At 43.1% G+C, this 12,507-nt stretch overlaps 1 protein-coding gene across 1 annotated transcript in view; it reads right to left on the bottom strand.

Moving 5' to 3' along the window:
• ADAMTS3 (ADAM metallopeptidase with thrombospondin type 1 motif 3) overlaps positions 1-12,507 on the bottom strand; it is a 294,692-nt gene that overhangs the window by 263,088 nt on the left and 19,097 nt on the right. Inside the window, exons 3-4 of the mRNA XM_025198071.1 lie at positions 11,768-11,798; positions 4,100-4,506 (exon numbers count right to left, since the gene is read on the bottom strand). Of these exons, the coding sequence (XP_025053856.1) occupies positions 4,100-4,506; positions 11,768-11,798 (438 nt within the window). The remainder of the gene's footprint in view (positions 1-4,099; positions 4,507-11,767; positions 11,799-12,507) is intronic.

The raw sequence follows: 12,507 nt of genomic DNA, 5'->3' as shown, positions 1-12,507 counted from the left end.
CTGCCCACCACCAGTGATTTTCTTGCTCTGGGGGCCAAAGCAGCAAGCAGTAAAAGAACTATGCTGGTTCTATGCCATCCAGGGATTCCCCTTTTACAAGGTGGTGCATTAAGCCAACCAGGTGAAGTGGAAGGGAGGGCAAGGTCTTCCTGTCAGAACAGCAAAATGGGCAACAAGTGGACAGGTAGGCAAAAGTTATTACCACACACACACCTGGTGGTACAGAGATTTATCTTGTCCTATATAGGGTTAGGCTTAATTTTTAGTACTGTGAGTAGATGTGGTTGAAGTGGCAATGTGTTCAATACAAATTCCTTCTAGTTCAAAAATAAGGAAGTCAAAAAACCTTCCTTATCAGGGGTCAGGAAAAAATAAATAAATAAATTTAAAAGATTAAATTAAATTAAAAAAAACAAGCTTTGGCTGAATATTATGTTTAGGGCTTAATTTCAGACCCATTAAATCCTAAATCACTCCAATGGAGAAGGGATTTGTCCTTTCATTTATCGACCAGGACAAACAGCATATTCCCACAGAGATACTTGTTTAAGTGGTTCTGGATGGGTCTAGGAAAGAAGCTCTGCAAAGTACCTTGCCTTGCTCCCCACAGGGTAAAGAAGAGGAACAAATCAGAGAGAATAATCAGAGTCCAGGCTGCCAACACCATTACTTACTATAAGACATAAGATGGGGAGCCACATTTCATATTGGGGTTACCCTTCAGAGTCAGCCTCTAAGCCAGGCCTCTCGGGGGGGTGTTGACTCAGTTTTATTGGACCCCATCAAAAGGGGAATAACACCCAAAATGTCATGGCAATCAAGCAGTAGCAATATAGGAACAGCTATCCAGGGCCCTCTTAAAACAGAATGTGATCTAAAGCTGGGTGCTCAACCGCCAGCCCATGGGCCAGATCCTGTCACCAGTGCCATGTCATCCAGCCCATGGGGCTCCCAACAGGTCTATGAAGAGCCCTATAGGCTATGGCCCTTTGCACCAGATTGGATCTATGGCGCCTTGTGTGTCCAAACCCAGCACATAGGAGTGATGCAGGGCCCCTTGAGTTTAAACCCAGCAAGTCAATGGCTGGACTGAACTGGCCCAGGGCCCAATCCCAGCTGTGGGGGCAGTGTAGAGCGTAATCCGTCCCACAGACTGGCTTCATGCCATTCATCTGGCCCATGAGACTGAAACCATGAACACCACTGATCTACAGCATTTCTTCCTGCCCGTCCACCAACTACGGAGAGCACCTAAGAAGGGACTAGCCCCGCAGTAGGAATTACAGAAAGCAGTGGGAGTGTGCCACAAAACCAGAAAGCTCCTATTCTTCCATTTAGGACCTTCTGGTACCTCCCAAACTCTGCTTCTACAAAGCAAAGGTTACTGCATCCAGTTCTGGGCACCACACTTTAACATGAACATGGACAAGTTTGAGAGAGTCCAAAGAAGAGCCACCCATATGATCAGAGTCTTACATGGCAATCCATATGAAGAAAGGATCTGGGACTCTTCAGGCTGAGGAAAAGGAGACTAATGGGGGACCTGGTAGCAGCTTACCACTACGTTAGGGGAGTACATCAAGGGCTCGGTGAGCAACTGTTCACCAGGGCACCCGAGGGGAAAACTAGGAGTAATGGCTACAAACTCCTGGAAGACCGTTTCAGGCTTAACATCAGGAAAAACTTCTTCATAGTCAGGGTGTCCAAACTGTGGAATAAGCTCCCACCAGAGGTGGTGCAATCACCTACCCTGGAAATCTTCAAGAAGAGACTGGGCAGTCACCTTGCTGGCGTCACCTGTTATCATTGCTGCTTGGTGCAGGGGGCTAGATCCGATGATCTTCCAAGGTCCCTTCCGGCCTTACAATCTATGAATCTATGAACTCCAAATCCAACACAAGCAGCTTGTCGGCCACATGCCTCTCTGCCTGAACTGCCACACACCTTAAATTTAACTCAGTCTAATCCAGTTTAGTTCCTTGAAGTGGCATTACAATTAACAAGAATGTTTCATTCACTGATTAAAAAAAATACAGCTCCAAACATGAGGATTCAGTTCATGACAGCTATATCCACAACTTCAAGTGCAAAAGCACGTTTAGCACAACAGCCTGGTGTAAACAGTAGGTGTAAATAAAGCATAATTTTACTAACCTCTTATGAGTAATTTATATCTTCTGGGACATCAGAAAAATAATATATCCTCTCCTTAAAGAGTTTCTGCACATGGATCTAAGCTTTAGAATGATAAATGTTTCAAATAGAGGACTCAACCATCCACATAGCAAGTGCTCCACCTGTAATAAATTATGTACTGCAGAAGCACAGGGTAATCTTACATTTCAGAGTGAGTTTAGTTATATAATACGTAGTAGGTAACAAGATCAAATCATTCACAAGCCTATCATCAGACAGGAAGAGGAAAAGCTAATTTAAAATTAAGGAGCACTTCTTATCCCACCTGCTCATGCCATTTCTCCCCAAACAGCAGTGTGTTAAGCACTTTATTAATCTTCCTGGATCTTGTAATCATAGTGTACTATTCAGGTAGAAGATGCTGTCATACAAGACAAGCACTATTAGCTTGCTTTACCATATTCACTGAATTCAAGACTGCACATGCAGTTATTATATGTCCGATCTCTTTGTACAAGATCTGTCCACTTTGAAAATCCTGTAGACAGCCCTGCTGAAACTATACCAAAAATACCAGAGATCTAAGTTTAAAAGACAGAAGTAGCATAGAAGTGCTTCCAGACAGCCTATCCCCTATAGATACTGTAATACAGCAAAAGCTTTGTTATCCAGCACCTATAGGAAATGGGGGGTGTCGGTTAACCAAATATGCCGGTTACCCGAGAGGTGTGAACAGGTGTCTTTGCGTGTTCGGGCCGCCACCCCTCCTGCCTCTCCCTGGCATCAGTGTGCCAGGCGACAGGGAGGGGAGCCCCCACACAGGCTGTTTTGCCCCAGGCCATGGTCCAAAGTCCGCCAAAGTGGGACTCGGTGAAACCGAAAGTGGGACTTCCGGTTTCACTTTTGCCGTGTTGATCAGCATGCCAGTTAATAAAATGCCAGATAACACGGCTTTTACTGTACATCAATTCCAGCCTTATGTCGTTTGATAGGGAAAAAAAAGTCTGATAAGAAAAATGGGAACTTAGTTCCTAAGGAAAAGTATCTGAACAATTTAAACTTGCTACATTTTGGGCAAAGCTGCACATTACCTTGCTGCACCTTACAAACACATCATATTACTCTGGACACTTAAATATACATTTTTAAGCTCAAATAGAAATTGCTTTTAATTTAAAACACAAGACCTGTCGCATTGGATTTGACTAACGCTTCTTCAGGTCCAGTAGTCTGTCTCCAACAGTAGCAAGTAGCAGATGCTTTTTAGAGGAAGAATACAAGAAACAGGCCAACACGTAGAACAACCTATTCTTCGTCACACCTTCTCAGTTAGCAGCAAGCTTAAGTTTAGGAATGTCCTGAGCCCAGTGTTACATCCCTGACTATTCTGTATAATAGTCTCAATGGACCCATCTTCACTAGGTTTGTATAATCCCTTTATGAACCCACTTATACAACTGGTCTTCATAGCTTCCTGTAGCAATAAATTCCAAAAGGTAATTCTGCATTGTGTGTAATAGTACTTCCTTTTGCTTTAAACTTGCTGCCTGATAAATTAGCAGGTTCCCAGTGAAGTTGCATCATAGTGAATAACATCTGTCTATTCATTTTTTGCATACAATTCATGATTTTATAACACCTTATTATTTCCTCTCAGTCATCTCTTTTCTAAGCTGTCAGTCCTCATTTCCCTATTTGTAACATGGTACACCAAAACAACAGGTTTAATTTAGACCTTTTACGCCAGTGTTAATAAGGTGTTAGTCCAGCAAAGTTGATGAGTTATTCTAGATGGAGGCCCAGTAACTCCATATAAATAAAAATGTGCACAGGCATCATTGCTAGTGGATTTGGAAGTGAAGCTATTCAAGTAATATAACTATTGGATATTTAACAGTAACCAAAAGGTATCTGGAAAATGGACAAAAAGCTAAAAAACAAATGTGGCAGGGATAAATCTTACCAGTCCATCACAGTTGCTAATAGCAACAGAAGCTCCAGGGATATCAGCAATGTCTCCAATGTAAGCACAGTTGGTCCATAGAGGTTCTCTTTTCCACAACTTCTCTGTAGCAGTTCTACTCTGATTTGTGTTACCAGCATCAGTGCCATTTCCAGTTTCCACAGAGTCTTCATACCACTCCACAACTGCCTTGGGAGCCACCAGGTGGGTATTAGGTCTCAGCCGGAGATGGAATTCCCTTCCAAAAGCTGTGACATTAAAATATAGTTGTTTTGGGATTTGGGATACATCTCTGGTTGATCGTCTTTGATGGCTTGCAGAGAGAACATTGGATAGATAGCTCCCAGCTGCATCAGTGCTGACTGGAATCACTAGCCCATACGGTCTTGCTCTGTGTTTTGGTAAATCTGTTAAAAATCCCAAAGCAATCCAAAATGAGGATGAAGAGAACAACAGGCTTGAAGAATGGGTGACAGGTACACAACTACAAAACAGTAAGCCAGCCAAACAATAAGCAATGAAAATTTAGCAAGGCAGCCCACTACTGACTTAGATTGTGCTGCATCCCAACCCTGATTACCATTACACAGTACACACCAGAAAGCCAAACAAAAACATCATAAGTAATGCTGTTTCAGGCCTGAATTCAGAAGTGATGCAAGTTAGAACCCATTTCTTATACAATAACTTAAGCTTCCTTTAGAGCTTAATCATACACACTCCATCAGTGCATAAAGGAGTCACAGTAAAGGGGCAAGAACAAAAGAAAACATGTGTTAAAGTAGAAAGAGGTGTATATTTTAAACAGTCAGCATGCAAGTTGCAGCAACACAGTCTATCTACCATCTGGTTAGAATGGATATAAGCAAACCTAGTTAGAGCCCTCATGGTAGCAAGGATGTTTAAAACTAAGAGGAAAGAGCCACATTTGTAAAGTTGAGTGAACATATGAGACCATTATGAGCTAGGAGCCTTAAATCACACACACACACGCACACACACTAAGAATCTAGAGGCCTGCATAAGACACATGCAAATGCACTGCATATGATTTACACTTACTACAAATTAAGAGACAAAGCCCTAAAATTACCTGTTTCAAACTGCCCTCAAAGACCACAGAATTCCCCTGTGAAAAAGACTGAATGTCCATTTTATTTCTTATTTAGGAAAAATCATGAGACTGTTCCACACACGCATGCTGAACCAAATCGCTTGCTTCTATGCTGGTACTTGCTTTGGTCTTTTCAAGGGTGCCACATGTTGTACTACAAAATTCTGCAATCTTAAAACTGCATTACAGCTAGACCCATCCCAGCAGATATCACTGCAATGACTGACCATGTTAACATGGTCCCAATCCATATCAAGAGTTTCAGTGATCACAGGAGCACTCATTCTTCCTCTGCAAAACTCTATTAAATCCCTTTCATTCATGGACTTGCCCCTTTTGGTTCCTCCTCTTGTAATACGAGATAGAATACACTCAAGAATAGAAAAAGAGATGGAGAAAGTACTTTAAGACACTTTTACAAGATCCTGGACCTTGCTCTGATACTACCACAGCAGTAAAGCCAGAAGATCCAGGTTGGTTTGGATTTTACAAATATGGTAGGATCTATTACCACAGCTTTTTGCCATCGCAACAAACAGCATTTGGCACAAGAGATGTTCCCAGAGGAAAGGGGGGTGCCTATAACACTTCAATCCACAGCTGCCCAAATGGCCTGGCCTGTCTGCAGAGAGCGGGGTACAAAGAAACTGTTATCTGGAAGCAGCAGAGCCCTACCTACAAACTGAACTAAATCAAACCTTACAAAATTAACAGCTGCCATTTCAGTGGGTTTAGAAATGTGGATCCATGTTGTATTTCAAGCCTATTTCAATTTAAAATTCTCTTACAGATCAGCACAGCACAAGTGCTCTCTTACTTTTATCTCACCAAGAGGAAAGAAAGATGTCCAAATCACTCAATATCTTTGCTTGGTGACTAAATCCCACATTTCCAGCACAACCAAGAAATAATGTTGTAGTTCTTTTAGTAATATTCCCAGATTCCTGCTTTGGGAGGACAAGCAAGTTGCTTTAATAGAACATCCACATCCACAACACTGACCACAAAGTGGGAATGAAGGTTAGGAAGAAGCATTTCAAAGTTTTTGATGTCAGCAAAGCATTTTCCAGGGTCTGTAAATGGGGACCCTGGAAAATTGGGAAAGGAAAGCATTCAAAATTTAAAAATGTGAAACACCTAAATACCAAGACATCCAAACTCCTCCCTTTACATCCATTGTCTTTTTCTGCACTCTCTATACACTAGTGGTTCTCAACCAGGGTGATGCAAGACTATTTCGTGGGTACTGCACACCTCCTGCAGAGCCAGATTTGGGAAGTGGCTCAAACAGGAGCCTACACTCTTGCCACAGCCCTTCCCCACTTGCCCCCACATAGTGTCTCCCAGAAACAGAGGCAGGCAGGACAGCATATAGGGCCAGACGGGGAAAGGCTGAAAAGGAAGTGGGCACTTCTGCCCCACCAGCTTCCCAACCTGGGTCTACAGAATGTGCACCATGAAGTTCCACCTGCCTGTGGCAGTAGCAGGCCAACAAGAACCACTGATTTAGGTAGCCTCTCATTTTGACCATTTAATTTTTCTTTTTTTAAAGCAAAGTTATCCACGGAAGAAACCTGTTACATGAAGAGTTTGGTTCTCAGTGTGTGCAGTCACTTTACACCCCGACTGACTGATTAGAGTGGTTGGGGACAATAAAATACCTAACCGACACTGGCTTGGACTCAGGTTGCTGATTCCAAATTTCAAGGTAAAAAGTTCATAGCTGTATAATTTGCCCACACAATCCTATGTCTTATTTATTCTTTTTACCAACAGAACCATACTGCCCTACTGTTTATTATAACAAACACCTCTGACTTCAAAGGTTCTGCCTCTGTAGGGAGAACAGGGCAAGTAAGGCTTGGGAAGGGGAACTGCTTAAAACTATAGGGCCTGACACAGTAAAACAGTGGTTCTCAACTGGGATGTCACACAATTCAAAGAAGTTACAAAGGGGTTCCCCAACTCTAAAAAGGTTTAGAATCACTTCTGTAGACTGTGGAGAGCAATGCTATTCCAGCTATAGGTGTTCTTTTTCCTGTTCTCCAGTTTCAAAGCTTTTCTGTTTAGTCAATTCAACAATGTTAATAATAAGAAAAAAAAGAGGAATATAACAAAGATAATGCTTCAATTTAAAATTATTCTCATCTGGCCTTAACTTCTAGTACAGTTGCATAATGTTTAAGTCAACAGGACTAATTTATGAAAGAACATCACATTCTTTTACAAAGTGTTCCAAGAAACATAATTAGGCAAAAGATGTATGTGTAAGAATAGCATATCCATGTTTTCTCCAAAATCCAAATAAAACTGAAGCATTACCCTTTATGGGCCACACCTGTTGACTTTACCTTATTAGAACTGAACAATGATTTAGGTTTAACTGTATTATACTTCCTGCATTTTGAAGAGGGATTCTTGAAGTGTTTTGCAGGGCAGGGGGGTTGTTTGTTTGGTTTTAAATGTTGGACAAAATATTAAACCCTAGGTATCCAAAATAAAGTGCCAAAGCAGCAGAACAGGCTCTTACTTAGGTGTCTAATTTTGGAAGTGCTGAAAACCCATGGACCCTACTGAAATCAATGGGAGTTCAGCATCTCTGGAAAAAATCAGGACAAAATTTAGGTCCACCACTTGGGGTGCTCAGATTTGAAAGCTTTGGGATGGTTGTGCTTAAATGCTACAGTACCCGTTTGGTTTAACTATCACTCTATTTCCTCTCGTAATGATTACAATCACCTGCTTAACCTAGGATTTCTTTCCTCCAGTCTGATTCTGCACTGTCTCATAAGCCACCCGTGTTGCATCTTACTACACAAGCTCTCCTACAATGTACAACTGCTTGTAAAATTAAGATCTATTCAATGCAAGTCAGGGTCACAGAATCTGGTCCACAGGATGACTTTACAACACTGCTACAAAGCTACACAATTCTAGATTTCCTCATGACAACACCACTGTAAAATATGCAAAAGTGGTGGTGTGAAAACCTACAGGAAAAGTCAGTATTACTTTTATCAAAAAGATGTGGATTTATTTGCCAGTACTGTACCTACTGTCTGATATCCATTACCTAAACAGAATACTGATCAAGGTGGGTTTTTTCCAGTCATTTTATTAGTAAATTCACTATACCTACAGAGGACATCCATCTTTAAGAATAAAATGTTTTAAAATTATAAATTGAAGGACAGCTGTAACAAAGTTTGGTTCATTATGTAATAAAATAGTCAAGCTAAAACACCATCACAGTGCTGGACACTGCTGCATACACTGCAAGCTATAACTGGGGCATTAGAAGCCAAGGCATTTTCCAATTGGAAATTCTAGGAATAAGTACTAAAAAATCTTATGCTAGCATAGAAATTAAATGGCCAGCATTTAAAATGAATGTAGTGGTATGCTGTGATAGATTGCAGCAAATCTCAAAGGCCACATCCACACAAGCAGGGACATTTGTTTCCCCGGGAAATGCCTGTGCAACACACCCTTTGGCATGCAGCAGATTACCCCCGGTGAAGTAGGAGAGGCTGGGACCAGCACGGGGCTGGCCCCTGGGGACCTCCTGGGACTGCAGCAGTGGCAATCCTGCCTCTTGGAGCCTCAGCGCTAGCTAGAGTGTGGCTCTGGCCGACCACTGGTTTTGGGTGGTACGTGCTGAACCCGGTGTGCCACTCCACTTATTTTTTTGTACAGGTTTTTTTGACCCCAGGACATCCCAGGATCAAATCCCTCCCCCCACACTACTACCTTGCAGTGTGGAGAACAGCTGAATGTGCAGTATGTGGTGCCGCAGACATGTCTGCAATGCTACATACATCTCACGGCCACGCTTGTCTGGACACAGCCAAAAAGGACAAAGTGTAGGGCTACCTTAGCAGTGTCCCTTGACAATGAAAAGTGTGATGATGCACTAACCAGCAAGTGATCCAGCTCACCCTTCGTTCAGGTTGACAGCCTTCAAGAATTGGGAAGCAATTCTGATTTCTTCTTTGACCCACCCAACTAATTCAAATTATCACACTGGCTCCAGAGGGTGCTGCATTTCTGACAGTCTTTGGCCAAGAGAAAAGTCTGAATGAAAAGCAAAAAAAGCTGGAAAGTAAAGAACTCTCTTGTAGGTCTGACATTAGCTGAGGCTGTGGTTGTTCAGCACTTTTGAAGGGGAAAAAAAAAAGTCAAGGCCAAAGCAGCCAGCATGCCTTTCCCCTCACTGCCTTTTTCCCCTCATTTCTGGTAGTGTGAAGTTAGCACGGTGTTACAGGCAACTAAACACATGCCCTTCCCAAGTGGTCAGACAGGAATCTATCTTTACTGAATCTCTCTTACACTTTCTTGAACTACACTGAGCCTTTACAAATCCCCAGCAAAATTGTTTTACCCAAAGACAGCCTAATGCTATTTCACATGTTAGAAACCAAAGCAGCCTTCAAGCAGTAGTGTTAACAGCGCTGTCACCTCATTACTTGTATACACTGGGGAGCATGGTGGATAAAGACACTGCACTAAGTTGAGCTTCAACACATCCAGGCTAACAAAAAGATTTCTGCTTGACAATTGGTCACTTTATCCTATGCAGTAGTGCAATACATTAGTCTAGTGCAAATCCCATCTATATGGCATATGTGATATATAATTGATTTCACAAGTCTTAAAATAGGGTACAAGAAAAGATCAGCTAATGAACAGCAGCATATTTTGCACTAAAGATGCTGCTATCACATCTTTAGCACTGAAGAATTCTGCCCTGTCTCCTCTTTCCACATTCTGCACCTTAAGACTATGCTCCCCATTAAACTCCTGGCCATGCTTAGAGATCCAGATTCTTTTAATCTAAATGCGTCCCTTGTGGATTGTGGGCATTATCTCAAACATTCACAAACCAGAAAAACTCCTGGCCCATGAATAAGAACAATGATAAAAGAAGGGGTGGATGAAAACAAGGGGCGGGGGGGCATTATTTTCCAATATAAGGAATTTGTTCTTATTTACAGTATAGACTAGTTGGTAAGAGCAGCGTTTCAGTACAGATTATGATTACTGAAATTTGTGTATGAATCAAATCTCATGGAAATGAGTAAAAATTAAACATACAAGACCAACACATGGGGGAAAGGTGGGGGGGTGATGAAGATAGGTGAGTTTAGACTTAACTGGAAAATACTAAGCATCCCAATTCCAGTTACTCATTGGCTGCCTACACAGCCCCACAGATGGAGTGGGGTGGGGGGCACGTTTAAATTAGAGTGGTTCCCCGACAGCCACTCTAATTAAAACAGCTCACCATCATGCGCATTAAGCCCGCACACATTTCAAAATGACTGCAGGATGCTTCTTCTAAAGCTCATTCAACAAATTTAGGTAAAGCACCCCCTAAAGCCGTTTAGAAATATGCGGGGGCTTAATACACATGACCGTGAGGGGACACTGGAGCGTTCTAATTAAAACGCGTACGAGCACATCTATAGGCACCTATTGGCGATGGTTCCAAATAACCTCTGCACACGAGTACATTGCTAGAGTCAAAATAAAGAGTACCTGTCTTCTGAGCATGACAAGCACTAGGAAGACTCAAAACCTTACCCTCAGCATCCTGGGTTAGCATTACATTACTCACTTCCTAGGTGGATAGACTAAGAAACAGATGAGAGCATTCTCCAGGCTGATTCCTAAGTCGCAACAACCCAGGAGACCTAACATCCACTCTTGTATTTTGCAGACACATTCTACCCCATGAACAAGGGCACTCAATTTCTGTGATGGTGTAAGTGGGCACATATCTTGTGACATTAAACAGAAGTGCACCCCCTTTTGAAGTAGTTTAAAAAGGAAGCGATTCAACCATCCTAAAAGAAAGGGGAGGTTTTAGCAACACCAGTAGATTGTGACAGGTAAACTTTTCTTTAGTTGTCTTATACATCATGCCTCCAACCTACTTGCAGGATGAACAGTACAGTTTCAAAGCAGCTTTCTTCTATAGCTTATGGTTACTGAAAGTCACATTTTGAAAATAAATAGCTCAGTGTCTTTGTCACTGAGCTGAGTGTAAGTGTTTTGTGTCCATCACTGGATCACACAGGGGAATTTTAGTTAGGCTGGTAACAATGGATCTCCAGCTAACAGAAGAAAACTTTAGACCATATGCTCACACAATGTTAAAACTGTCTAGCGTGCACATATATGCTGTGCCAAAATTCAATAGGTATTTCTTCCCTTACTCCAAAAAGCAATCAGAGAATTCAGCACAGAGCTTCTTTGCCATGACATCTGGAGGGCTGGGGTCAGCATGTTGTAATTTTGAATCTGAATCTGTCCTGCTTAAAAGGGAGGCGGAGGTCTGGTGCGGTGTGAGAGACAGTAACAAGAAGGCAGGCAAAAGACTGCAATTCGACACATACTGCTGGGTGGGGGAGAGTGGGAAAGACATCATCTCTGCTTGGGGGGGATGAGAAAGTTAGTTTGCACATGCATTGAAAGAAATGATTAACAGACTGATTTCCTGAGCTAATTTAACTATCATTTTCAGTAACATCAGTAATAAAAATGATGCTCACCTGTTTGTACCTTCCTTCCTTCTTTACCAACCTGCAGAGGGGGAAAACACAAACACACACACAAGCAAAGCGATTAGTCAAATTATTACAAGACATAGGGTTGCACGGGCTTTCAAGAAGGTGGGGAAGATGTGCTTGCTCTGTACTGCCACTGTCTCTAAATTTTGCCTTGTGGTTCCTTGGGACAGCGTTTGCTTCAACTGAGTTAACAGCTGTTCCCACCAACAGACTCCATAATAAGTTTAACATAAATAGCGCAGCTCGGAAAGCCGATTGTGAATGACCCATTCTATGCAGTGCCAAAAAGGGCCCGCGAATTAATTCAAGTTACCACTCCTCAGAGGCCCGGGTGCAAGGGGCTGGCCACAATGTATGCTGACAGGTCACCTCCCACCCGATGCCAGGGGAGAAGCAAGGGGAAACCCGCTATCCCGCCCAGCTACCCGGGGCTTGTAGTCACGGAGCTGAATAGCTCAGGCAAAGAAGTGGGCAGGCTGTGCCACGCGGGAGCCCACCACGACAGGGTGGGATGAGCCGCCTGCAAGCCCCGGACGAGCAGCGGGGAGGGCTGCCTGCAGCCCAGGACCCGGCCGAGGCCCGGGAGGGGGGACCTCACCAGAGGCATGAGGAAGGCTCCGCAAACCTGGCAGCGGCTCCGCAGCGACACGTGTGCCGGCGCTCCGGGAGCCCGGAGAAGCGGGGGCGGGAGGCGGGTCCCCCCGCCAGGCCGGGGCAGGTGA

This window comes from Alligator sinensis, unplaced genomic scaffold, assembly GCF_000455745.1.
Source record: "Alligator sinensis unplaced genomic scaffold, ASM45574v1 scaffold222_1, whole genome shotgun sequence".
Taxonomy (NCBI): domain Eukaryota; kingdom Metazoa; phylum Chordata; order Crocodylia; family Alligatoridae; genus Alligator; species Alligator sinensis.
Note: the sequence above shows the minus strand (reverse complement) of the source record. Positions and strands in the feature narration are given on the sequence as shown.